The 27,782-nt window shown below is 44.2% G+C and overlaps 1 protein-coding gene across 1 annotated transcript in view; it reads left to right on the forward strand.

Annotated features, from left to right (window-relative positions):
- Positions 1-25,327, forward strand: part of DDX54 (DEAD-box helicase 54) — a 117,033-nt gene extending 91,706 nt beyond the window's left edge. The window contains exons 15-20 of the mRNA XM_069214555.1: positions 8,414-8,605; positions 10,166-10,308; positions 10,579-10,695; positions 10,953-11,057; positions 21,485-21,585; positions 23,038-25,327. Coding sequence (XP_069070656.1) covers positions 8,414-8,605; positions 10,166-10,308; positions 10,579-10,695; positions 10,953-11,057; positions 21,485-21,585; positions 23,038-23,285 — 906 coding nt within the window. The 3' untranslated portion in view covers positions 23,286-25,327. The remainder of the gene's footprint in view (positions 1-8,413; positions 8,606-10,165; positions 10,309-10,578; positions 10,696-10,952; positions 11,058-21,484; positions 21,586-23,037) is intronic.
- Positions 25,328-27,782: the final 2,455 nt, after the last annotated feature.

Here is a 27,782-nt window from a genome sequence, read left to right on the forward strand (position 1 = left end):
CCACTGTGGCAAGGTCCTTGAGGCTCTGGAAAGAGCAGACCTCACTATCAAGGCAAGCAAGTGCCAGATAGGGCAGGGTCAGGTTGTATACTTGGGTCACTTTGTAGGTGGAGGCCAAGTTCAACCACTGAAACCCAAGATAAAGACAAATCTGGAGTAGGTAGCTCCAACCACCAGACCCAAGTCAGGGCATTCCTTGGCTTGACTGGGTACTACAGGAGGTTTGCACCACTGTGGCATCTATCACAGAACTGACCTCCAAAAACATGCCCAAGAAAGTAAACTGGATAGTGAGCTGTTAAAAGACCTTTGACTCTCTGAAGGAAGAAATGTTCTCAGCACCTGTTCTAAAAGCTCCAGATTAGACCAAGCAGTTCATAGTGCAGACAGATGCCTCTGAACATGGGATAGTAACAGTCCGATCCCAAATCAATGATGATGGCCATGACTAACCTGTTCCTTTCATTAGCAGGAGGTTACTCTCCAGAGAGCAGTGTTTGTCATCGAGCAGGAACTCTTTGCTGTGGTTTGGTCCCTGAAGAAGCAGAGGCCATACTTGTTTGGCTCTCACTTCCTTGTTCAAACATGACCACCGGGCTCTCAAGTGGCTAATGCAAATGAAAGGTTTAAACCCCAAACTATTAAGGTGGTCCATCTCCTTACAGGGAATGGACTTTTCAGTGGAAAAAAGACCTGGAACTGACCAGGCCAATGCAGATGGCCTTCCTAGGTTCTTCCACAGAAGATGAGGACTCTCTCTGGGAAAGGTTAGTTTCACCGTCCCTCCTTTGGGAGGGGCTCATGTAGGAAGGTTTTTGACATGGTTACTCCCCTCACCCACTTTTTGCCTGGTACATGATGTGATTTTGACTGAAAGTGCATTGGGTCCCTGCTAGCCAGATCCCCAGTGCCAGAGCTCTTTCCCAAAACTACACTGTTGTTCCCAAATTGGCAAAACCTTTAGCACCCTCTATAAGTCATTAGTAAATATAACCCCTGGTACCTAGGGCCTGGGGTACAAAAGAGGGTCCCTAATAGCTGCAGCACAAATTGTACCACCCTAAGGGACCCCCTCACCAAGCACATGACAGGCTGCCATTGCATGCTGCATGTCTTGGTGCAGACAAAAGAGAAGACATGACATTCAGCCTGTGTGCCATGTCCTCCTAACACTGCATGCACTATATGTAAGTCACTCCTCTTGCAGGCCTTACAGCCCTGAAACAGGCTGCATTATACTACATGTGAGCCTGCTATGTCTTTGTCGATTCACAGACATAGTAAGTGACAAGGGAAGCCATTTTAAATGCATGTGCTGGACACTGGTCAATACGAGTTCCCTAGCTTCATGATGGCTTCACTGAAGATAGGGATGTTTGGTATCATACATTTTATGTGGGGAAACCACACCGATGCCAGTGTGGGATTTTCAAACACATGCACTCAGAGGGTACCTAAGAGGTGCCCCCTGAAACCCTGCCAGCCTATGGTGTGCACACAGACCAGTTTCTGCCAGCCTGCCACTGGATACCATTCTAGACCCCTAGAATGAGAGCTTTCTGCTCTAAGGGGGCCCAGAACAAAAGCCTTTCTAGGAATAGGGTGTAACACCCCCTCCTACCGGATGACCTGATGATTATCCTTCCTAAGGCGACAAGCCTCAAAGAGCTGCTGCCTTTGAAATGCAAATCCAGAGCCCATTTGGCACCTGGAAAGGTGGGAAAATTGGCTAGTCAGGTAGGCGTGCCACCCCTAGGCTAGTACCAGCCATAAGGTGGGTTACTGCAAGGCAGACACAATTTTTCAGAAGTAGCCGTCTTTGTGATGGCATACTTAGGAATTCTGGGACAGGGTTATGCCCACTTTCCATAGGAAGTGGTCATATAAGGATGTAGTGACAGCAAGGGTCAGTGACCCATTGGCTACTACCCTGCACGCCCAAAATGCCTCTAAATTAGGTATTTAGGCAAGCCCCTAGCGCCAGAGAAGCAGATCCTGAGGACCTAAGAAGACCAAGGACACAGAAGAGCAGCAAAAGCAGAGGAGGAGAAAAGAAGCAGCTGAACTGGTACCAACCATGCAGGCCTGTCTCCATCCCTCATTGAAAATCTGTACCAAAGTTGACTTGTTCTGAAGCTGTGACTCCAGAAACCTGGAAGGACTGCTTACCTTTGAAAAAGACTCAAGACCTCCCTTGAACAGCGGACCTGTTTTCCAGCAAACCCCAAAAGAATGGACCCTGAAACCTCTGGAACTACCAAAACCTGACACCTGAAGTCACCACTGCACCTGACTTCTCCGACCTGAGCTGAAGTGGACTACCGGGGCCAACAAGGTTCCCCAGCCCTCCAGTGGTTTTACCCCTCTTGAACTTCCCAACGACGCCTGCAGCCTCTGCACACAGTCCCCCTCCACCGCGACTGCTCTGGTAAAGAAAATCCGACACCTCTGCACCGGCGAAGAGGACCAAACATGCCCACCTGTGCCCGAGCATTGTGAGGCTTAAGCCCCACTGTTGGTTCAGCCTGATTGGCCTCCTCGCCAGAGCCTGCAGCCTCTTTCCGCAGTGTGAGATCTCCTTAGGAATGCATTGGGCATCTAATGCTGTTTTGCACTCTGCACCCCTGTGCCGCTGAGGGTGTACTGTGGGTGCACTGTGGGTGCTGCCTTGGACCTTGCCCACTACTCACCTTAACCCCAGGAGATTGGTCTTGTAAGTCGCTGTACTCTACCTGTTTGCAGAACTTGTTTTTTCTCCCATAGGATAACATTCCAGAACTCAGAAATTTAAAAATGTACTTACTTGAACGATTTTTCTCTGATGCCTAAACATATATAAAGGTACTTGCTATTTTTATAAATTTGTGTGGGTCTCCTTCTTGAGTCGTGTCTCATTTATTGACTATAGTGTGTATTTGTAGATGTCTTGCATTCCTCTGTGTTGAGCCTAAGGCTTCTCGATCCCACTTTCCCTAAATAGAGCACTTTGGGATTGCATAGCAAGCCCTGCCCACTCACTGGGGAATCCCTTGAACTTTTACCCGGTATTCGCAAACCACATAAAGGACGAGCTTCCTACAGCAAGTGTGTCCTGTTTGTCTTTGCAAATGACTACAGGTATTCACTAATATCCCTCACTCATTTATTTGTTTTACTTTGCTGTAATATTGGTGGATTTACTGCTTTTTTGTTCACAAAGTAAAAAATACGCGCTCACTTCGGCTTTCTTACAGATGCTTTGAAAATACTATCCTATTGCCAAAATGCTCTTCTAGGCAATATTTTGCTGTTTATTATTTTTAAGTTCACATCATTTAACACTTATATATGAGAGAGCAGCTTACGTCTTCTAATGCAGTCTCTTGAAAAAAAGGCACTTTTCGCAGGTTTCTTGTTGTACCCTAAGTGATTGTTTCATATTAGTATCTTATTTCTAGGTCATCTAAGGTTAACACTCAAAATCTGCCTATTAACAAACACTTCCTGTAAAACAAAAAGCTACACCCATTGGTTTTGCCATTACATGTTTTAAAAAACTGTTTATTAATTTCTCTTGATGAACAGTAACTGTTGAACTTCAGTCCATTGATGTCACATAAAATTTAGAATTCTTAGCTTACTGTATCCATCTTTACCTCTTCTCTTTGTGTGCGGTGGATCTCTGAACAGCTGTTTTTTCAGATGTTCTTTCAAAACCATATTGCTCATCAACTTTTGACTTTTCAGTTGTGACCTAGTGTCATGTAGCATGCCCAGAGTCAATTTATTACATGAAAATGATCGTAGAGTAGGAAGTGACAGACGCTGTCACTTATACTTGCTTGGTCCATGGAAAGTGCTTCCATCACTGTTTTATCATCCTGCAGTGCAGATTGGGTAGGCACCCTTTTATGTAATGAATGGTTCACTATGTTTAACAGGAGGCATTGGCATGGTGCACTAATAGCACAGGACGTTTTCCCTTAGTCACTCCAGGTCCAGATTATAGTATGGTCAGTGTGTTCATGGCCTCAGCGACCGGAGTCAGCCCTCCCCTGGTATATTCTTTGTTGTACATTATGTGTAAGATGGGCTCTTTGTAAGATTTTATGATATGGTAATTTGAATCTATAGCTGCCCGACAGTTTATTAATGGCCTGGCAGGCTCTTCGCCATTCTTTCTTAGCCAATTCCTGCCCGTAACCTTGGTCTCATTTGGCTTTCACCGCCAGTGGAGGTAACTAGCAACATTCTTTAAGGGCTAAAGTGACTCCTCACAGACCCCGTACCTGTTCAGTAGAGGGCCGAGTACATATGACTCTTGACATCACAGGAAATTCTCCCCATGTTGATTTTGCTGCTTGCATCTGGCATGTGTATACAAAAAATTGCCCTCTCTGAAGATTGAACTGTTTGTGTCTAGTGAAATCCTACAAATCTTGTCATTTTCAAACACGTGCTCCATTTCTACGAAGCCTCACTGAAGCCACTGTGGCTACAGCTTCATTTCTAATTTAGGTATATGGAATAGCAGTGCATCATTATGTTAACCCAAACCACCACACTTGCGCTGCCAGTTTCGTTCCCATATCTAAGACTTTACATTGACCAGGTAAGGCAACACACACAGCATCCTGAACAAATACTTCAGCTCTTCACGTTGATCCGTAAGATCCAGCTTCTTAACTGCAGGCTTGTCATGCAATAGCTTGCCCTTTGACAGCTGTGATAAACATAATAGAATTGTGAAGCTGGTGTCTCCAGGACTCCTTGTTCATGAAGTCTTTTCAGGATCTCAGGCTTCTCCACTCGACCACAGAATAGACACATCTGAGCCATCTGGAGTACATTCTATTGCTTTTGAGTAGCATAGACATCATACCATCTAACACAAAGCATGAAAAAAGTAGTGGGGTGTTCTTTGTAACTCCAGAGAGTTTGGGAAATGAGCCAAATATACAAAAACAAAACTCCCTCAAGGGCAAAGATTAATATTGCCATTTGTAGAAAGCGTTGCAAATTAATTTAAAATGTAAATTAATTAACAATACTTACAGGAGTGTATCTTAAAGGTGAAGTACATTTGTTGTTTGTAAAAAAAAAATCAATAGTTCATTGATTCATATAGTTTTCTGTGAATTCTTACGCCCTTGAATATTAGTCAGATATTCATGGTCTCAGTTACAGCTGATCTGAATGGAGAAGCCACATTTCTTGGCGAAAAACCAAGAAGTGATTTTCTGTTTTAGAAACCAACCACCGTGTATGCTCCTGTTTTTCATCGAGTGGTGGGGTGGCTTGTGGGAGTTGTTGAAGAATTTTGGTCCAAATTTGATTAGGCTGCCCCCCACCCCGGCTCTCACAAGGACCTGTGAGTAAAACTGTGTACACATAAAACTTGTTTAAAAGATGACATCATCATCGCACCAATTAAAATTGGACGTTGGTTTGATGTTTAGTGAGCGTCTATGTAGTCACCGTTATGTGGTAAATATGTGTGTCAAAGTTATGTGCACCCTTGGCGATTGGTCATACAAAATGGGTGCAGGGCATTCAGTGTGGTGGAGTGGTCTCATCCCAATGAGTCCATAAGAGTCTCCTAAAAATCCACATTACCATGAGGAAGTAGTGGGTTACCTTTAACCAAAGGAAGTGCATATGGAACAGCTGACAGCATTAGTTATTAAGGTACCATGATTTTTTTAAATAAAAGTATTCAAACAAATCTTTTAAGTTGCTAGATGTTAGGGTAGCCAGCATTGGCTCTGTAGCCTCTGACTTAATCTAACTGATGGGCCACAAAGCGAGAGCCTGCTCTGCTAGAAAGCTTTCAGGTCAAAAAAGAGATGATTCAGCACTGAAGGGATAGTACTGGGTATATTACTTGATGCAGAACCAAAGCTCTACCGATCCTCTGACCACTGTGGTAGCAGAGGAAGTAAAAGGACTCTAGTCTGATGACAGGGCTTGTATATCCAGTAGACCCAAGCACAGGGAGATAAGTCTTATGTTTGTGTCCTCCATAACTTACACTCCAGTACAAAACACAGAAATTAAGCACAATACCCTTTGCTTCAAATATAAACACTAGAGGATCTCCACATCTGTATAAGGACCCAGAATTCACTGAGCGACAGAATATTATTTTAGAATAGAAACATATCATGTGAACGTCCAAGTTCTGTAAATTGTTGTGAATTCATAAAAGCTGGAAATCTTCAGTACTGCTAGGTAATTAGGTCCCATTGGTGTTAACCACGACCTTTAGTTTTAATTACACTTTCGATCTCTCCCTCTAGCTAGTGATCGGCTGGCTTCACTGTGAGTGACAAATGCAAACACAACAAGGTGATGGGTGGAATGCTTGAATTAATCTTGGTCACTGGCAGTTGCTTGGGCTGCATCCTAGTTCACTGTTTTTGCACCCACCACAGTGTGGATCCAGCTATATGCAAATAAGTATTGATCCTGTTCTTTATGGGAATAGTCAAGCCCAAACTGCCAGGCAAGGTCTTCCCTGACCCGAAACACAAGCCTCCCAGGCCCAGTTTCGTCCTTATTGTGGGCTCTTCATCCAGGTATAGTTTCTTTCCAGTGGCACACTGAGCCTGGGACCCACGCCTGGGCATACCAGACGCTCTCAGGGAGTCAAATTTGAAAATAGCAGGGTAATGGATGGAATGTGAGTGACAGCATTCTGCTGTTTCACACGGAGCATATCGGCACACCAAGTAGATGTATGAAGTGCCATGAACTACTGTGGCAGTGAGCGCTTTTTTGAGACCAAGAAATATTTTTGCTTTTTGAGTGTTTCTTATAATGGTGAGGGCCCAGCAGCTGCCACAATAAAGTTTTACAAAAACAATGTCAAAACAAGACATTCATTGACCAAACAGCTGACCACCAATGTCAGATCTACTGGCTTTGCCAGTGCTTGTTTATTTTCCTGTTTCCTATAATAGCGTTAAAACTGGTTATGCTGATTTTTCATTAGGAACATTTTTGGCAATACTAGCTTGGATCAACATATTTCACTAAATGATACTTCAAAGAAACTACCTAAAATTTCACAGTACTTTTGCGAAACATTATTTTCCTAGTTACCTGATTTGTGAACATTTTATTTTGAAGGTAAAGAATCATCAATCTTGCTTTCAAGCTTCTGTGCATATTTGCATTTAATCAGAGAGCATTCTGGGAGCATTACACGTAGCCTCATATTGTTAACTTTGCAAATGTGTGTACACATTTTATACTGAAACTACTGTCAGTAGTGGTGTCCGAGCTTACATTTCCTTAGAGCAGTGGTTCCCAAACTGTGCGCCGCGGCTCCTTGGTGCGCCGTCAAAATTAGCCAGGGGCGCCGCACACAGTCTGGAAACCACTCGGAGGTGCTTTTAATCGGTAGCTTTTCACCGTGGTTTTGGAAACAAAACCCCCTGCATTAATTATTGTGACCAGCGGAGGGCGCCAGAGTACCATTAATAATATCCCTATGACAAAAGAAAAGAAATAGTTTAAAATAAATGGTTTTCAGGAACCTGAACGAGAGAATTAAGAAGTCAAACTGTAAATAGTGTAGGTACAGGTACAGGCTGGGATTACGTTCCCCCACCCGCCAAAAAAAAGTAACATAATGGGGAGCCGTGGCCAACACGGCCAATAGGTCAAAGGAGCCGGGGATCGAAAAAGTTTGGGAACCACTGCCTTAGAGTGCTGACTCTAATAATAGTCTTTGGATTAATGAACCATAAATACAAGTTAGAACAGCATTACTGGATGCAAATATTACCTTATTTTCAGACAGTGCTATTCCTAATTCAGAGTGTGGTATTGTAAACTGACAGCTAGAGGGTTTGTGCTGCAGGGGTTTGGGCCTACATATCCCAAAGGCAAAATAAACATGAAGACCTGTTGTCCTCTCCCCTGAGCATAGGGCTACTGGAATTCCACACTCCTAATTCAGGCGAAAACTAGACCTGATAAGGTTCTTTCCATTGTTCAGGGCTGCATAGGGCAGATACATCCAATTTTGACACTAGTATACTGGTATGTATGTAACTCCAGATAGAAAATTAACACGGTTCTTTGACTGAACCTCTGTACCTCAGTTATTGATCTCCTTTGATTCCCTTGTGGTTGTGAAAAGGGATCTTATAGGTCAAGATTCTGCCATCTCTTCTGATAAGGATATTCATATGTTCAACATCTTCATAAAAGAAGTGTGCACATCAGGAGCTGGCAAACATGCAATAAGAAGTTGAGAGCATGGCTGTAATGTAGTGGTGTTTGAACAAGTATTATGAAAGTATAGCCTATGAAGAGTCAAACATTGTCGAGTCTATTGTGAATTGTCACCAGGCACGGAGTACCACTTTTTTCAGTGGCTTTCCTAGCGCATCATGCTTCTTCTATCATTGCTTTTTCCTCACAGACTATATTTGAAATCAACTCTACCAACAAGACGGCTGCGAGCTGCGTCATGAGAGCAAAGCGAGACCGGGATTGCCAGGCCATACATAAGTTCCAGCGAATACAAGAGGAGAAGGCAGCATCTACAGCAGCTTTGCACCCTCCGGAACGCTCCACACCAGTCAGCCAGGAGGCAGAAGAGCAAAACATAGAGGTCTGTCTCCAAAATGCCTGAACCTAAGTTTACAAACTGCCAGGCCAGACTTTTTTTTAACGTTTTTAGCTCTCACCTACAGACACATTTTAGCTGTCTGTTTGTGAAAGACCTCTTGTGGACTATACCAAAAACGTACAGTGAGCTTAGAGCATGCCCGTTACTTACCACTGGTTAGTTTTATTGTTACTTCATTTGCTTACTTCTTACTGAATGCCTTGCCTTCCTCCGCTTGTATTTGTACCTCAGCTGGCGCATATATTCTTTTACTTTTGACTGGCTGACTGGTATGCATTCAATGCACACACTTATTTTATTTCTTATGGTGCACTCCATGAGCGTGCTTGTATTTCTTGCTCTCGCTCATGTGCCACTCCCCTCCCACCCTAAAATACCCACCCACTGCACAACAACAATCAGCATTGGCAAATTCAAAGGGTACCAAGGCGAGATCCTTAAAAAAACATGTTTACCACTTAGACTAATACAAACCTGTGACTTTTACAAAAGTATAAATGCAATCCCCCAAGGCCTTCCAATCATTTACATTTTCGAATAAGCTTTGCCTGTTTTCTACCTGATTGAGTGGAAGTGTGGCAACATTGCACTACTTCCCGAAGCGTTCTCAAGTAAAATAAAACCTCAAGTATCTTGTGTTGAGGGTGTTAATTATTTCACAGAGATTGTAGTGGTGCAGGTTGGAAATCCATGTGCATGTGACAAGGAAAGGATGTTTTGCAGACTTGACTATTTGAGTCTTACTCTGCAATCAGGATATAGGGAGAGCATTGCTCTTGACTAGCAGATGTGTACAGTATTATACAGTACCATCCTCGTATGACTGGCAGAGGAAAGCTTTCCACGTACCAGTAGTAGAGCAAAGTTTATGCAGGGCAGCGAGAGAGCTCTGCAGGAAGGAAGACAGCAAGCTTGTACAGCTCTAGGTTTGCCATGGCAGAAGTTCGGCCTTCCATAACTGGAGAAGGTGTTGGAATACTGCTTGAACACTGAGTCTTATGTCCTTTTGTAAAGATGGGACTATTCACAAGGCATGGTGAGATCCTCTGAGGAGTAGGAGTTCTGTCTCTTAGCTTACCAAATGTTTAGAAATGTGATGTTCACAGTAAATAGTGCAGGATACCAGACACACATGTATGCACAAAATCGCACACAAGCTTTATCGTTCACTCTCACATGCTCCTATTCTCTCACTCTGATGATAGATAACTAGTTGGAATGTTTATTTAACATGGAACAATCCAGGAACAATCTTTCTCTCTCACTGATGCTCCTGACACACACACACACACATAATGTGTATTTGTACAGTGCCTGATCACCCATTGGGGCATCTTGCCACTGAACAACAGATGTTTATTTTTACCTAACACAAAAATATTCATTTTATCAATATCAGAAGGATAAAATACTGAGTGGAATTGTCAGTATTCGAACCTGTGATCATGAGGTCAAACACAGATACCTTCAGTAGATTCATTTGTCGACTCACACCTGACTGAGTTGCCTCTTCTTACATTCTCAACTCTGATTTCTTCACAGGAAGTGTTCTCTACAGTGGTGGGGAGAAAAAGAAAATCACCTGTGGAAGAAGATGGCTTCATCAAGAAGCAAAAGAAAGAGCAGTCTCAAGAACAGCAATTCTACATCCCTTATCGACCCAAGGACTTTGACAGTGAAAGAGGGTGAGCTAGTGCTGCAGTGCATCTCATTGGGTACCAAGATACATTTGTGTGATGTTGATTTTCTGGTAATTATTTTTGATTCTACCTCATTTGCTTTGCAAGTTATTTCCAACTGACCAGTTGCAAGAATGCAACATAATCTCAGTGATCTCATTAAAAAAAAAAAAAAAAAAAAATTGGGAGACTGTTTGCATTCTCAGTCTTATGGATCGAGGTGGTCTCCTCTTGACATGTACATTTGTTCTAACTGGCTCTCTCTCCATCATTCAGGTTGAGTGTTGGTGCAGATGGTGGCAGCACATTTGAGCAACAGGCCTCACGGGCTGTGCTCGACCTGCTCGGTGACAAAACAGAGGACATGCAGAAGAGCAAGCAGGTGCTGAAATGGTGAGTCATGACATGCTGGGCTTAGGGGAGAATATTCACTGGCTGTCTCATTCTCTCTGTGTCAAAGTTGGTGGGTTTTGGGCTCTGTTTAAAATGTAAATTTAACCAGAGCATTGTAGAATTTAAGGTAAGGTTCTTAAAATGAAAAGGTTTTCCCGAATAGGGGAAGACTTACAGACCTGCTCTGTTCCCTAATTATATAAAAGGTGTTTTCTTTTACACAGATAATTTCCATTATGATCTCTGTTTATTTCCAGGGACCGGAAGAAGAAGAAATTTGTGGGCGCGACAGGGAAAGATGACAGGAAGAAGATAAAGACGGAAAGTGGCCGAATCATCAGCAGCTCCTACAAGAAGAACATGTATCCTTTCTGTTCATGGAATGGTGACTTTGACCACCATGTGCCTGGCAGGCATATTGTAGTATTTATATAGCACTTTTCACCCATGACCAGTTTGCTCGCAGGCAGTGTTCTGAAGAGCATGGTTTAAAATAGTGTTCCTAGTAGCTTGGCCAATATGAGAGGTGTGTGAGGTTTGTTGATATGCTTCAAACATTATGCAGCAGCACTGCACATAAGCATGAAGTTGAAGGCATAAGCATGAGGTTAAAGAAAAGTGTGAGAGTAGATACTATTGTGCATCTGGATACCTAGCTATTTCAGAATTAAATAGATGTGTGCAGGGTAACAACCAGGGTTTAATGGCCTCCAGAATTTAAGATTGTTATAAATTATGCGTACTCTAGCAGAGGGTGAGTTCTCAATTGTAGCTGTATAAACTGAGACATTTTTCATCAGTGCATTATTTTTTGAAGGATCAGTGGAGGCCGCCTAAGTCTAAAAACTCTAGGTTGGTGATAAGCACAGAGTTTGTGGAAGAGCTTCCCAAAGCCATGAGTACTCAGTGAGCTATGCACATTGCTTTGAAATGTCTGGCTATGCACAGACTTTGAGGAGACTGAAGGGCTAGTAAATTGTGAATCTGGGTACTTAGGTTTGGAAGTTATCTCACAGCTTCGTTCTTGATTCTCCATAGCTTCCAAATCACATGGAGGGAGACTTCAAAGAGTACACTGTCTGCATAGAGTAGACCGGAAAGCAGCAGAGATTGAAGCAGGAACTCTTAAGAGAGACATTTATTAGGACCAGAACTACTTGGAGAATTTTTGGGTGGAATTCCAATGAAGGATCCTGTTTTGAGATCTAAGTGTTGTTTGGAGCGTGTAAAAGTAGATGCATGACTCCCATGACCTCTTGGATAGTACCTAATTAGGTAGTAGTGAATCATGCTGGTGCAGCAGGAGTGGCAGGACAGTCATATATTCATTCTGGGGCACTTGGTTTCTTTGTTATGGGATAGTTCCATCCATTTGTTTTAGCTTGTGGGTTCAAGTCGGTAGCTGGTAAACACAGCAACCAGGATCACTTGGGTACTTTGCAGCTGCAAGTGGGATGAAGGTTCCATTTTTTTTTTTTAAAGTTGTGGTTTGGTGATTACATTTGGTTCAGTGGAATCTCAGATACCAAAACCATAGGCATATGCATATCTTGTTAAAAGCACGTTTGATGGAGGTTATAGTTTTTAAATGTGATTTAGTTTTCAGATATGGAAAAGAGGATGTTTGGCTATCAAAAATATCTTGTGATTGGTAGGTTACATCTGGTTGTTTTAATTATAGAGTTTTAATTTTAGTTTGGAGTGACTGATGTGAAGCCTTTCCCTGTGCATTGAGTGCCAAGATTAGGTCACTTAGTACTCTCTCATTCTCTTTGTGAATATCTGGCTGAGATTGCAGCATTACTGTAATTGAAGCTAGCACAACAGGACCAGTGACGGCGCCAGAACACATCAGTGAAGGGTGAGGGACACTATTAACAGTAGTTAATGTATTTGTGAAGAGCACTGAGTGAGCGGCTTCTTTAGCAATGACTTGGTAGAAGGCGTTTTGATGAACTGGCACAGATAGCAGTGGATAGTGCTAGGTAAGGAGCCATGTATGGAGATGCCTCCTTGGCATGGATACCCCGTGTTGTTGATGCCAGTTATGATTGAAAGTGTGCTGGGACCCTGCTAACCAGGCCCCAGCACCAGTGTTCTTTCCCTAAATTGTACCTTTGCTTCCACAATTGGTACAGCCCTGGCACACAGATGAGTCCCTTGTAAATGGTACCCCTGGTACCAAGGGCCCTGATGCCAGCGAAGGTCTCTAAGGGCTGCAGCATATCTTATGCCACCCTGGGGCCCCCTCACTCAGCTCATGCACACTGCCTCACAGCTTGTGTGTGCTGGTGGGGAGAAAAAGACTAAGTCGACATGGCACTCCCCTCAGAGTGCCATTCCAACCTCACACTGCCTGTGGCATAGGTAAGTCACCCCTCTAGCAGGCCATACAGCCCTAAGGCAGGGTGCACTATACCACAGGTGAGGGCATATGTGCATGAACACTATGCCCCTACCGTGTCTAAGCAAAACCTTAGACATTGTAAGTGCAGGGTATCCATAAAGAGTATATGATCTGGGAGTTTGTCGAATACGAACTCCACAGTTCCATAATGGCTACACTGAAATCTGGGAAGTTTGGTATCAAACTTCTCAGCACAATGCCAGTGTGTGATTTATTGTAAAATGCACCCAGAGGGCATCTTAGAGCTGCCCCCTGAATACCAGTCCGACTCCTAGTGCTACACTGACCAGTTTCTGCCAGCCTGCCACAACCAGACGAGTTGCTGACCACATGGGGAGAGTGCCTTTGTCACTCTGCGGCCAGCAACAAAGTCTGAACTGGGTGGAGGTGCTTCTCACCTCCCCCTGCAGGAACTGTAACACCTGGCGGTGAGCCTCAAAAGCTCATGCCTTTTGTTACAGCACCCCAGGGCATCCCAGCTAGTGGAGATGCCCACCCCTCCGGCCACTGCCCCCACTTTTGGCGGCAAGGCTGGAGGAGATAATAAGAAAAACAAGGAGTCACAGACGAGTCAGGACAGCCCCTTAGGTGTCCTGAGCTGAGGTGACCCCTGCCTTTAGAAATCCTCCATCTTGAGATTGGAGGATTCCCCTAATAGGATTAGGGATGCGCCCCCCTCCCCTCAGGGAGGAGGCACAAATAGGGTGTAGCCACTCTCCAGGACAGTAGCCATTGGCTACTGCCCTCCTGACCTAAACACACCCCTAAATTTAGTATTTAGGGGCACCCCAGAACCCAGGAAATCAGATTCCTGCAACCTGAACCAAGAAGAAGGACTGCTGACCTGAAAGCCCTGCAGAGACGATGGAGACGACAACTGCTTTGGCCCCAGCCCTACTGGCCTGTCTCCCGACTCAAATAAAACTGCAACAGCAAAGCATCCAACAGGGACCAGCGACCGCTGAAGCCTCCGAGGTCTGCCCTGAAACCCAAAAGACCACAAAACTCCTAAGAACAGCGGTACTGTTCACCACAGCAACATCTTTGCAACAAAGAAGCAACTTTTTAAAAACTCACTCTTCCCGCCCGAAGCGTGAGACTTCACCCATCTGCACCTGACGCCCCCGGCTCGAGCTCCAGAGAACCAACACTGCAGGGAGGACTCCCAGGCGACTGCGACCTCGTGAGTAACCCGAGACGACCCCCACAGTGAAGCATGCAGAGAGAATCCAGAGGCTCCCCCTGACCATGACTGCCTGTAACAAGGAACCCGACGCCTGACCAAGCACTGCACCCGCAGCCCCAGGGCCAGAAGGAACCAAACTTCAGTGCAGGAGTGACCACCAGGCGACTCTTTGCCAAGCCCAGTCGGTGGCTGGCCCGAGAAGCCCCCCTGTGCCCTGCCCGCACTGTTAGTGTTTTCTGCGCCCTTCCATTGATTTCTATCACAAACCTGACGCCTGCTCCGGGGACTGCCCTCCGAGGACGCGGGTACTTACTTGCTGGCAGACTGGAACCGGAGCACCCCTGTTTTTCATAGGTGCCTATGTGTTTTGGGCTCCTCTTTGACCTCTGCATCTGACCGGCCCTGTGCTGCTGGTGTGGTAACTTTGGGGTTGCCTTGAACCCCCAACGGTGGGCTGCCTATGCCTATGCCGAGGAACTTGAATTTGTAAGTGCCTTACTTACCTGAAAAACTAACCATTACTTACCTCCCCCAGGAACTGTTGATTTGTGCACTGTGTCCACTTTTAAAATAGCTTATTGCCATTTTAACTAAAACTGTGTATGTTACTGCTCTATTTCAAAGTTCCTAACTTACCTATGTGGAGTACCTTGCATTTTATGTATTTACTTCAAATCTTGAACTTGTGGTTTTAAAAATAAATTGAGAAAATATATGTTCGGTGGCATGTGTAGCTGCAGATACACATGCTGTGCATAGTCCGCCGTCTGGTGTTGGGTCGGAGTGTTACAAGTTGTTTTTCTTCGAAGAAGTCTTTTCGAGTCACGAGACCGAGGGACTCCTAGTCCTTTGTTTCCATTGCGCATGGGCGTCGACTCCATCTTAGATTGTTTTTTTTCCGCCATCGGGTTCGGACGTGTTCCTTTTCGCTCCGTGTTTCGGGACGGAAAGATAGTCATAACTTCGGAAAACTACGTCGGTATTGTTTCGTTCGGTATCGGGTTAGATTAGAATCAACACCGAATCCTGAAGAGCTCCGGTAGCCCTTCGGGGTAATTTCGATCCCCCGTCGGGGCCTGGTCGGCCCGACCGTGTGCAACATCGACACTGATGGAACGGACCCCGTTCCGAATCTGTCCTAAATGCCACAGTAAATATCCCTAAACAGACTAGCATTTGGTCTGTAACTTGTGCCTGTCACCCGAGCACAAGGAAGAAACGTGTGAGGCCTGTCGAGCGTTTCGGTCGAGAAAAACGCTCCGTGACCGAAGAGCCAGACGGTTGCAGATGGCGTCCACGCCGACAGGACAACGAGGGTTCGAGGAACAGGGAGAAGAAGAAGAAGCCTTCTCCATCCATGAATCGGACTCGGAAGAATTCGACGTCGAAGAAACCGTGAGTAAGACGTCGAAGCAAGCACCACACGGGAAAACAGACAAAGCCCAGGGGACGCCACTGCCAACAGGCCATGGCTCAACCCATAAAGTAGGTGACCGTCCATCGGCACCGAAAAAAGGCGAACTGGTGCCGAGGTTGTCCGACTCGGGCCGAGAAACACGCACGCAGCAATCTCGGGACCGAGAAAGTGCTGCAGAAAAGGGTCGACACCGAGGCTGCTCGGCACAGAGACAGCGGCACCGAAGATGGTCGACGCCGAGAAAGTTCGACACCGAAAAAGAGAAAAATCTCGTCGGAGCCGAAAACAACAAAAGACACGGTTTTGGTGCCTAAACGACCAGCAACCGAACCGACAGCCAGTTCGTACTCAGAGGAACAATCACTGTCCTCCCAAATGCGCAAACACAGGTTTGAGGAAGATTTACAAACCACAGATGTAGACCACACCCAAAAGCGGATCTTCATACAAAGTGGTACAGGGAAGATCAGCACTCTTCCCCCAATCAGGAGGAAAAGGAAACTCGATTTCCAACCACAAGAAAAGACACCACAAGCAAAAGTGGTAAAGAAGGTAACTCCACCACCCTCTCCACCACCGGTAACTCATACATCACCGGCACAGACTCCGTCACATTCACCAGCTCATACCACTATGAGCCAAGATGACAAGGATGCGTGGGATCTCTATGACGCCCCAGTATCAGACAATAGCCCTGAGTCATACCCTACTAAGCCCTCACCACCTGAAGACAGTACAGAGTATGCACAGGTGGTAGCTAGGGCAGCAGAGTTCCATAACGTGTCGTTACACTCAGAGCCTGTCGAGGATGACTTCCTTTTCAACACCCTCTCCTCCACCCATAGCAATTATCAAAGCCTTCCTATGCTCCCGGGAATGCTATGGCACGCTAAACAGATCTTTAAAGAACCTGTCAAAAGCAGAGCAATAACTCCAAGGGTGGAGAAAAAATATAAAGCACCGCCCACGGACCCTGCTTTTATCACATCACAACTGCCACCAGATTCAGTTGTCGTAGGAGCAGCTCGTAAAAGAGCCAACTCGCACACATCAGGCGACGCACCACCTCCAGACAAGGAGAGCCGCAAGTTCGACGCAGCTGGGAAAAGGGTTGCAGTACAAGCTGCAAACCAGTGGCGCATCTCTAACTCGCAGGCGCTCCTAGCGCGATATGACAGAGCCCATTGGGACGAGATGCAGTATCTCATCGAGCATCTACCCAAAGAATTCCAGAAACAGGCAAAACAAGTGGTTGAGGAGGGACAAAATATCCAACAACCAAATACGTTCCTCTATGGATGCAGCGGATACAGCTGCAAGAACAATAAATACCGCGGTAACCATAAGGAGGCACGCATGGTTGCGCACATCCGGCTTCAAACCTGAGATACAACAGGCAGTGCTCAATATGCCGTTCAATGAACAACAATTGTTTGGACCCGAAGTGGACACGGCAATTGAAAAATTGAAAAAAAGATACTGACACAGCTAAGGCCATGGGCGCACTCTATTCCCCGCAGGGCAGAGGCACTTTTGACACGTTTTGCAAAACAACCTTCAGAGGGGGGTTTCGAGGTCAAACCACACAAGCTAGTACCTCACAAACAACACCGTCTACCTACCAGGGACAGTACCAAAGGGGAGGCTTTCGGGGACAATACAGAGGGGGACAATTCCCTAGAAACCGGGGAAAATTTCAGGGTCCCAAGACCCCGCCAACCAAACAGTGACTCACAAGTCACTCAACCCCTTCACACAACACCAGTGGGGGGAAGACTAAGCCAGTTCTACAAATTTTGGGAGGAGATAACAACAGACACTTGGGTCTTAGCAATTATCCGGCATGGTTATTGCATAGAATTTCTCCAAATCCCTCCAAACGTCCCACCAAAAACACAGAATATGTCAAAACAGCATTTAGACCTGCTAGATCTGGAAGTTCAAGCATTACTACAAAAAGATGTAATAGAATTCGTACCAGGTCCACAAAGAAACACAGGAGTTTACTCACTGTACTTTCTAATACCAAAAAAAGACAAAACACTGAGACCAATCTTAGATCTCAGAACACTAAACACCTACATCAAATCGGAACACTTTCACATGGTCACGCTACAGGACGTATTACCACTGTTGAGACAGCGAGACTACATGACAACCTTAGATCTAAAAGACGCGTATTTCCATATACCGATACATCCCTCGCACAGGAAATACCTAAGGTTCGTATTCAAGGGAATACATTACCAATTCAAAGTGTTGCCGTTCGGTATAACAACCGCACCGAGAGTCTTTACAAAATGTCTAGCAGTAGTAGCTGCACATATCAGAAGGCAGCAAATACACGTGTTCCCCTACCTAGACGATTGGCTAATCAAGACCAACTCCCTAACAAAGTGTTCACAACACACAGATTATGTCATACAAACCCTCTACAAACTAGGGTTCTCCATCAACTATACAAAGTCACACATTCTGCCGTGCCAAACACAGCAATACTTGGGAGCAACAATCAACACAACAAAAGGGATAGCCACTCCAAGTCCACAAAGGGTTAAAAAAATTTACAAAGTCATACAAGCCATGTATCCAACACAAAAAATACATGCAAAGATGGTGTTAAAACTCCTAGGCATGATGTCCTCATGCATAGCCATTGTCCCAAACGCAAGATTGCACATGAGGCCCTTACAACAGTGCCTAGCATCACAATGGTCACATGCACAGGGTCACCTTCTAGATCTGGTGTTGATAGACCGCCAAACATACATCTCGCTTCTATGGTGGAACAGTATAAATTTAAACAAAGGGCGGCCTTTCCAAGACCCAGTGCCACAATACGTGATAACTACAGATGCTTCCATGACAGGGTGGGGAGCACACCTCAATCAACACAGCATCCAAGGACAATGGGACGTACATCAAAGAAGGTTTCATATAAATCACCTCGAATTGTTAGCAGTATTCCTAGCGTTGAAAGCATTTCAACCCATCATAATCCACAAATACATTCTTGTCAAAACAGACAACATGACAACAATGTATTATCTAAACAAACAGGGGGGAACACACTCGACACAGCTGTGTCTCCTAGCACAAAGGATATGGCAGTGGGCAATTCACAACCACATTCGCCTAATAGCACAGTTTATTCCAGGGATCCAGAATCAGCTAGCAGACAATCTCTCTCGGGATCACCAACAAGTACACGAATGGGAGATTCACCCCCAAATTCTAAAATCTTACTTCCAAATTTGGGTAACACCTCAAATAGACCTATTTGCAACAAAAGAGAACGCAAAATGCCAAAACTTCGCATCCAGGTACCCACACCAGCAGTCTCAAGGCAATGCTCTATGGATGAATTGGTCAGGGATATTTGCGTACGCTTTTCCCCCTCTCCCTCTTCTTCCATATCTAGTAAACAGATTGAGTCAAAACAAACTCAGACTCATACTAATAGCACCTACATGGGCAAGACAACCTTGGTATACAACACTACTAGACCTGTCAGTAGTGCCTCATGTCAAACTACCCAACAGACCAGATCTGTTAACACAGCACAAACAACAGATCAGGCATCCAAACCCAGCATCGCTGAATCTAGCAATTTGGCTCCTGAAATCCTAGAATTTGGACACTTAAACCTCACACAAGAATGTATGGAGGTCATAAAACAAGCTAGAAGGCCATCCACTAGACACTGCTATGCAAGTAAATGGAAAAGATTTGTTTGCTACTGCCATAATAATCAGGTTCAACCATTACATGCATCTCCAACGGATGTAGTAGGATACTTACTACATTTGCAGAAATCAAATCTGGCCTTCTCTTCCATAAAGATACATCTCTCAGCAATATCTGCATACCTGCAGATTACTCATTCAACTTCACTGTTTAGAATACCTGTCATTAAAGCATTTATGGAAGGCCTAAAGAGAATTATACCACCAAGAACACCACCTGTTCCTTCATGGAACCTCAACATTGTCTTAACAAGACTCATGGGTCCACCTTTCGAACCCATGCATTCTTGCGAAATACAATACCTAACGTGGAAAGTTGCATTTCTCATTGCCATTACATCTCTAAGAAGAGTAAGTGAAATTCAGGCGTTTACTATACAGGAACCATTTATTCAAATACACAAAAATAAGGTAGTTCTAATAACCAATCCAAAATTCTTACCAAAAGTTATCTCACCGTTCCACTTAAATCAAACAGTAGAACTACCAGTGTTCTTTCCACAGGCAGACTCAATAGCTGAAAGGGCACTACATACATTAGACATCAAAAGAGCACTAATGTACTACATTGACAGAACAAAACTAATTAGGAAGACAAAACAACTATTTATTGCATTTCAAAAACCTCATACAGGAAACCCAATATCAAAACAAGGTATAGCCAGATGGATAGTTAAGTGCATCCAAACCTGCTACCTTAAAGCAAAGAGAGAGCTGCCTATTACACCAAAGGCACATTCAACCAGAAAGAAAGGCGCTACCATGGCCTTCCTAGGAAATATTCCAATGAACGAAATATGTAAGGCAGCAACATGGTCTACGCCTCACACATTTACTAAGCACTACTGTGTAGACGTGCTATCTGCACAACAAGCCACAGTAGGTCAAGCTGTACTAAGAACTTTATTTCAAACTACTTCCACTCCTACAGGCTGAACCACCGCTTTTGGGGAGATAACTGCTTACTAGTCTATGCACAGCATGTGTATCTGCAGCTACACATGCCACCGAACGGAAAATGTCACTTACCCAGTGTACATCTGTTCGTGGCATTAGTCGCTGCAGATTCACATGCGCCCACCCGCCTCCCCGGGAGCCTGTAGCCGTTTGGAAGTAATCTCCAACATTTGTACATTTGTAAATATATTACCTTAACCTTTATTTTGTACATACTTATTCATTCCATTGCATGGGCACTATTACTAACATACACAACTCCTACCTCACCCTCTGCGGGGAAAACAATCTAAGATGGAGTCGACGCCCATGCGCAATGGAAACAAAGGAGGAGGAGTCCCTCGGTCTCGTGACTCGAAAAGACTTCTTCGAAGAAAAACAACTTGTAACACTCCGACCCAACACCAGACGGCGGGATGTGCACAGCATGTGAATCTGCAGCGACTAATGCCACGAACAGATGTACACTGGGTAAGTGACATTTTCCTTTTCTATATAAAAACTATTGGCCTGGAGTTAAGTCTTTGAGTGTGTGTTCCTCATTTATTGCCTGTGTGTGTACAACAAATGCTTAACATTACCCTCTGATAAGCCTACTGCTCGACCACATTACCACAAAATAGAGCATTAGAATTATCTAATTTTGCCACTATCTTACCGCTAAGGGGACCCTTGAACTCTGTGCACACTATCTCATACGTTGAGATAGTATATACAGAGCCAACTTCCTACAGCCAGTTAAAGGTAATGGTAGGTACTTGGACGTAAGAGGTCATTAATGGTGGCACAGTCAGCAGTGTATCATGTAAGGGGAAAGACAGTGGATGAAGGTACATCTAGCAATTGGATGAATCGAGCAGAAACAGACGTCTTTCCTGGAGAATGCATAAGCAGGTAGCTGTTGACGCTTCAGGCTGATAGAGACCAGTTTGTAAGGCATAGATAAAAGCATCCCTCATGAGTGGGGAGAGGTTGCACTTCATTAGGGGCAGACAGGGGAAGGTGTATTGTTACTGCCTGATTAGCTTTGGGGTAGCAATGTTGCTGTGTTCTTTTCCTTCACTTTTGGCAACCAGCTACGAGGACTGGAAAAAGAAATACAAGATAGATGATCGGAACTCTGATGAGGAGGAGGAGATTGGCAGCAAGGCAGGAGGTGGGCGACGAAGGGGAAGAGGTAAGCAGCATGCAGCACCTATCAAAAATAAGGTCAGGGAAAAGATTGGAGATTAGTCCATTAATTCAGAATGTGCAATAAATTCTCCCATGTGTCTTCCTTCTCCTCTCTTTTCTGTCCAGATTTAAAGTCTGGCTATCTCCACCTTCCACCAGTAATTGCATTTCACCCCCTTTCTCTGACAGTCTTTCTCACCAGTTCCTCACGGGTTATTTTCATCTTGGCTGCTGTCCTCTGCTTGGTCTCCCATCTCACTGTTCGACTGGCTTCAGCTCACCTCCACTAAATGGCTGCGTGCTTCTTTCCTGTCTGACATGGTTTTGCAGCAGGAAGCAGTTCCATATCGCATGATTTGTTGTGCATATTCCTGCCATGCGTTGGTTGGGTTGGAAATGTGTGGGTATCATCCTCAGGTGTCTTATATGTTATTCTTCTATGACTTGTACGTGGCTGCTTCAAGGCCCCGAATACTACCTCCATATGTTCACAGGAATTGGATAATGTCAGTTGTTAAACAAGAGAGAGACTTTGGCATGTTGTGGTCTACAAAGGAGAAAATAATAGCCCCGGTTGAATGCAAACGAGTAAATCTTAGCACATGTTGGAAATTCTGGTACCTTGTTCAGTCCTAGTCTATGGAATAAAGGGCCTGATTACGACTTCGGCGGAGAGGGTTAATCCGTCCCAAATGTGACGGATATCCCGCCCGCCGAATTACGAGTCCATTATATCCTATGGAACTCGTAATAGGGTGGGCGGGATAGCCCTCACATTTGGGGCAGATGAACCCACTCCGCCGAAGTCGTAATCCGGCTAAAAGTCTTGTGTTGATGTAATCAGTAGTAGCCGTAGGTTGACAAACTGAGCATGTAATTGTTTACCTCTGAACCACGTCATTTTGTTTCCTGCTTTACTGCTTTCTGGAGATTCGAGCCAAGGTGAAATATTGGCCTAGTAATAAAATACAGTCTAATTTGGGTTTCATCTCTAAAATTAAGAAGAAAGAGGGGAAAAGGGTATCTGGAATAGAAGACTTTTATGAAGCTGATGCTTTTTAGACTCCACATGAATTTTTATGGAGTCCAGGAGTGGCACCTCCATGTGGGCAGAGGAGCTTCACTCCCCGCCAGCAGCAGAAGCTGCAAACCATTCAGAACAAAAGGATAATAAACTATGTTCGCGATCTATTGACTTCCAACATTTGTAGTATTCTGCTGCTTGTCTGAATTTCAGCTTATCTTCTTGGTCTTCATGTGGGCCACTGATTAGACAACTGGCCTCTTAACTTGGAATATAAGGCTATATAGTAGACAAACAAGCGGGATGATGTGCCTTCGCAGTGTCTGAGCTTGGCAGTGATTTCAAGAAATTAAAATTAACCAATGGCAGATGTGACTGGCAGCAGCCCTGTTAAAATATTAATTCACATAACTTGTTTTTATTTCCTCTTAGGAGGGAGACGCCAAGATTCGACTTCCAGGATGTCTGGTGCTCATCGAAAACCACGTTCTGAGCTGAGGAACAAGCAGCAAATCTTGAAGGACAGGAAAGCCCAGGAGAAGCAACGCTTCCTGCAGGGTGGAGGATTGAAGCGGCTCAAGATGAATAACCAACACAAAGGGCAGAATGGACGCGGAAACACCTTCGGACATGGACGAAGAGGTGCCACTTCTGGAAAAAGGGGAGGTCGACACAAGTAGTAATTCCGGACTAAAGCTGCGAGAGTACCTGTATTCCATGGGAAGCCTGTGGTCTGGCAGTCCTCTCTAGCAGAACCATAGCATTGGCTTGAATGTGCCGTCGGCAAGAAGGGACAGCGCAGAAGATGGCAGGGCGTCTCAGTCAAGTTTTATGTTTTCATCATGTGCCATTCTCCTGGACCAAGAACCTTCACTCCTCAAACCATTTTAGTCAATTTCTTGTTTAAATCAAGGACTTCTGCTGTGAAGTGTTTGTTTATAATAACCAAAGACACCGCTGCATTGAATAAAAGTGTGAGCAGCATTGCTATACACAATTCTGGTCACTGAGGGCCTGGCTTCTCTATTCTGCTGACCTCCTCTGCTGGTTTAATGTGGAATTCAGTGATCCATTACTAAGGGTTGGAGAGGGTAGCACCAGTGGAGACTTGAGTTGTTGTTCATATTGAATAGTACATGAGTTATACCAATGTTTATCCTCCTGATATAAATTACGAAAGAAATTGAAATGGCTTCCGGTGAAAACCAAATCACTACCAGACTGTAATACATGTGCTAAACATTCATCTTTGCATCCATATATCTTGACACTTCACGTTGTTCAACATTCTCCACTGCATTTTATTTCTTAACACATTTTGGATGATAAGCTACAAATGACAGCTTTCAGATTGGAGGAACAGAGACCACCAGTAGAAGGTTGGCTTTGAGGCATCTGCGAAAGGCAGTAATTCCAGGTTGTCTACAATGTAGAGTTAAGTCATTTTCTTTTTTTAGAGCATTCTTTACAAATTTAGTATTATACATTCTCATGAAACCCTACTACAATAGACTTGTGCTGCCAGAAGTTGATGAGTTTCCTGTGTACATTTGGAATTGTTCACTTTCACTGTCTAGATGTTTCTGGTATTTGAGAAGAGTGCAGTAAACACCTTGCCAATTCTTTAAAGATGGAAAGAGAAATTGTTTGCTTCCTGTACCACATGCAAGAGCCAGAAAATAAACATTAATGGGTACCCATCATAGAGAAAATCATAGAGAGGAAGTTAGTAGCAACATTTTGAAAATACACTTTACAGCTCCCACAGCTGCAACATCAGAAAGTATATACCAGAAGATTTTCATTGTGCCTTATGAGAAGCAAGGCTGAACAGGGCTCTAGAAGCAGCAGCAAGAAGGAAGCAAATAAATTATGTGCCTTTCCTTTTTCTGGTTAAAAGAGACACAAGCTTGAAGCATCTGGGAAAAACTTAAATGGTTTAGATACCATAAGAGGTGCAAATTTTAGACTGTTGTCTCAAAGTAGGAAGGAGGACAATGCAGAATGCAATATGGTAAATATTACTCCCTTGGAACAGTTGTTTTCTAGCTTGAGGCTATTCTATATCCATTGTTGTGAATCATCCTGCCATTCAATGGTTGGGTTTTAAAAACAGCTTGTTCTCCGGTTTAAAGGTTTTGGACGTGAGCCTTAGCCAAAGCTGGTAGGAGGCAAAGCACCACACTGTAAATGCTGTCTCCACTCATGTCCTCATTCCATTTAAGGTTTACGTGTAAGTGTATGACATAACTGTATGAAAGCATCCGTCTTGACTGGGGTGGTGGGAGAGTGTCCTGTTGTTCTTGAACAGATGAAACCCCAAAACTCTCGCCATTGGGGCAGCACTCTTAATTTTGTTTTTCAATCTATTCTAACTTAACATGCAATGCATTGGTTGTCAGGCACTTTTTTTTTATGACATGGGTGAAGAGTTGGAAACAATTTTTTAATATAGTCTGGCTTTCAAAAGGTTCTTGCCTTACTTGACTAACAAGACATTAGTGTTTGCTCAGGAAATGTTGAGGACCATGTTGCTAGTTTGTGCATGTCCACTAACAAGACATTACAAACGGTTCCGCGTTTTTCATTGTTACGTGCTCAGTCTAGTGTGCAGTTTGCTAATAAACAGCACAGCTGAATACACTGTACAATTCATTGTCTAATGATAGATTTGATAGTATGGCCAAAGCCCGCAGAAATAAAAGGAACCTATAGTTTGGTATGATGTTGTTACATCTCTTGTCCTTTAGAATTCCTTTCTTACTATGATGAAAGAATGTGGCCTTCTCTTGTTTGTTCCAAGCTTTAAAAATGATCCCTGAAAGTAAAGTCTTAATGCCTTCTTGAGTTTATATGGAAGCTTAGACACACAGTTTGATTAGGTAAGTAAGACCGCCTTAACACTATGCACCTGTAGATATAGTCTCTGTAGATACGGTTGTCTGTCAGTGCTTGCAGTTTGCTTTCTGTAAGCAAAACAAATAGGGGGTTATTCTAACTTTGGAGGAGGTGTTAATCCGTCCCAAAAGTGACAGATTTACCACCAGCCGTATTACGAGTCCATTATATCCTATGGAACTCGTAATACGGCTGGTGGTATATCCGTCACTTTACCGTCACTTTTGGGACGGATTACCACTCCTCCAAAGTTAGAATACCCCCATAATCTTTACAGTAAGTTGTTGAGTGGACAGTAGTGCATTGATTGAATTTACAAAAACACTAACATAGTGGGTACCAAATTCATTTTCAAAATATAGTGTGAGGTGCAGCTTGTTGGGTGAACACATTTAAGCCCTTCCAAGAATGCATGTAATACAATAACCCTGAAAAGTAGGATCGGCCTCTACTTGGTCTTGAGGAAGGGCCAGTAAGTGTGTGTCTGTGGTATAACTAAATGGTACAATATAAAAAATACTGTAGAATTTCTTGTACTGAGGTGGACAGTGGTTTTCTCCAGCACTGGATCTTTCATAGATTCACATGCTTGAATACTTCCCCGTCGTCACCACCACCTCCCCATGGACCCCCACCCCCTTTTTATCCCCCCCCCCCCACTTCCTCTCCTCCCTGGAATTCCCCTCCCCAGTTACTTTGTAACAGCAGTACATAGTAAACCTATAACATGCCATCATAAACCAGCTGACATTTTTTGCATCCCATCCTCGTCAATGTTTTATCCCAACTCCCAGCTAATCAAAATGCTTTACCTCCAGCTGATCTCCCACTGAACCGTTTAAATGTCAGATTTTCTACTGCATATTCAGAGTGCAGGAACCCTATCTGACAGCTAGTCAAAGGATTATTTTAAATATGTCAAAGGCAATACTGAAGAAATCTTTATTCAAGACATGCTTGACATGCAGTAAGAAGATTTACATGGGGATCCACATGAATGGTCTCTTTAATGTTTACACCCAGAGCATAAGCCAGCTGACTGAGATGTCAGACTTTTTACAGTTAAAAGCGTTGAAAGATCAAGGGAGGCTGCTGGCTGTGATACTTTTGGATAAGGAGATGAGTAGAGAGAACGCTGCAAAAAGAAGGGATAAAGGACCCTCTGACTCTGCCATTAAGAGTCAGACATTAAATCGAAAGCACTCAGGTCATAAGGTTAAGCACTGCAATATTCACGATGAGAACATTGCTAAAATGCCCAAAAAGAAACCAAAACATGACCCTAAAGTAATAGTAAAGAAAAGTGAGGCTGAACATAGCTCTGCTAAGCCGGCAAAAAATAAAATGAAAAAAATTGCTGTTGACTGCAAGAGAACTATCGCCAGCGGTGGCTGTAATGATCGGGCGAAACGGCGCACAAACCACCAACACACTGACTTGGAGGTTAAAAGGACGCTTTAATAGAACAGGTCTGGACAATAAAACCTTGGCATTTAGCCTTACAAAACTAGAAAACACCTCACAATACATAAACACATCCTTAAAAATCCCACCCACACCCTGTACAAAACGTACCCCTCATCAATGCCCCCTTTCCATCCCCACCTTGGCCCGACCAAACCAGTACCCATCTGTCCTGCTGTCCACCTTCTGTATTTCCCCTTGATTCTTCCTCCCTTTTGTTCCTTGTCAAAAACTCCCCAACATCTCAACTTTGTGCATCCGTACCCTTCCCCCCCAAAAGCATGTCTGTAAAGACCCCACCTGCCAGACCTGCCTATCAGTGACAAAATTAACAATACAAAATCAAACAATGACCTGTCCTCTTAAAACGATGCCCAAGAAAACTGCAAACATCTATCCTATACTGCCCATGAAAAAACGTTCAAGATTTAAAACCAATGTAGAAAACAATCCCAGATAAAAATTTATTAAGCTAATGAAAAAACAGCCCACAACTCGTGTAAAATTTTACAAAAGAAAAAAGGGTGAAGAGAAAGGAGAGAATACAAAGGAATGAGGAGGGCGAGAGGGCACAAAAATAGCAACAAACTACCCTGGGTGTGGCAAAACGGCCAAAGAGGCCACCCACAACCTGCCCCTTCTATATATAGCCACACCTTAAACCCAACCTTCCGCCCCAATTAGCGAATCGAAATTCGCGTGGTGGGTTGTACCACCGATGCCTGATCTGCCCGGGGGGAGACAGGGCAAGCCCTCGCTACCCCCAAGCCCCCATTGGGTGAAACGACACACAAACCACCAACACACTGAATTGG

This window comes from Pleurodeles waltl, chromosome 11 (genome assembly GCF_031143425.1).
Source record: "Pleurodeles waltl isolate 20211129_DDA chromosome 11, aPleWal1.hap1.20221129, whole genome shotgun sequence".
In the NCBI taxonomy this organism is placed as follows: domain Eukaryota; kingdom Metazoa; phylum Chordata; class Amphibia; order Caudata; family Salamandridae; genus Pleurodeles; species Pleurodeles waltl.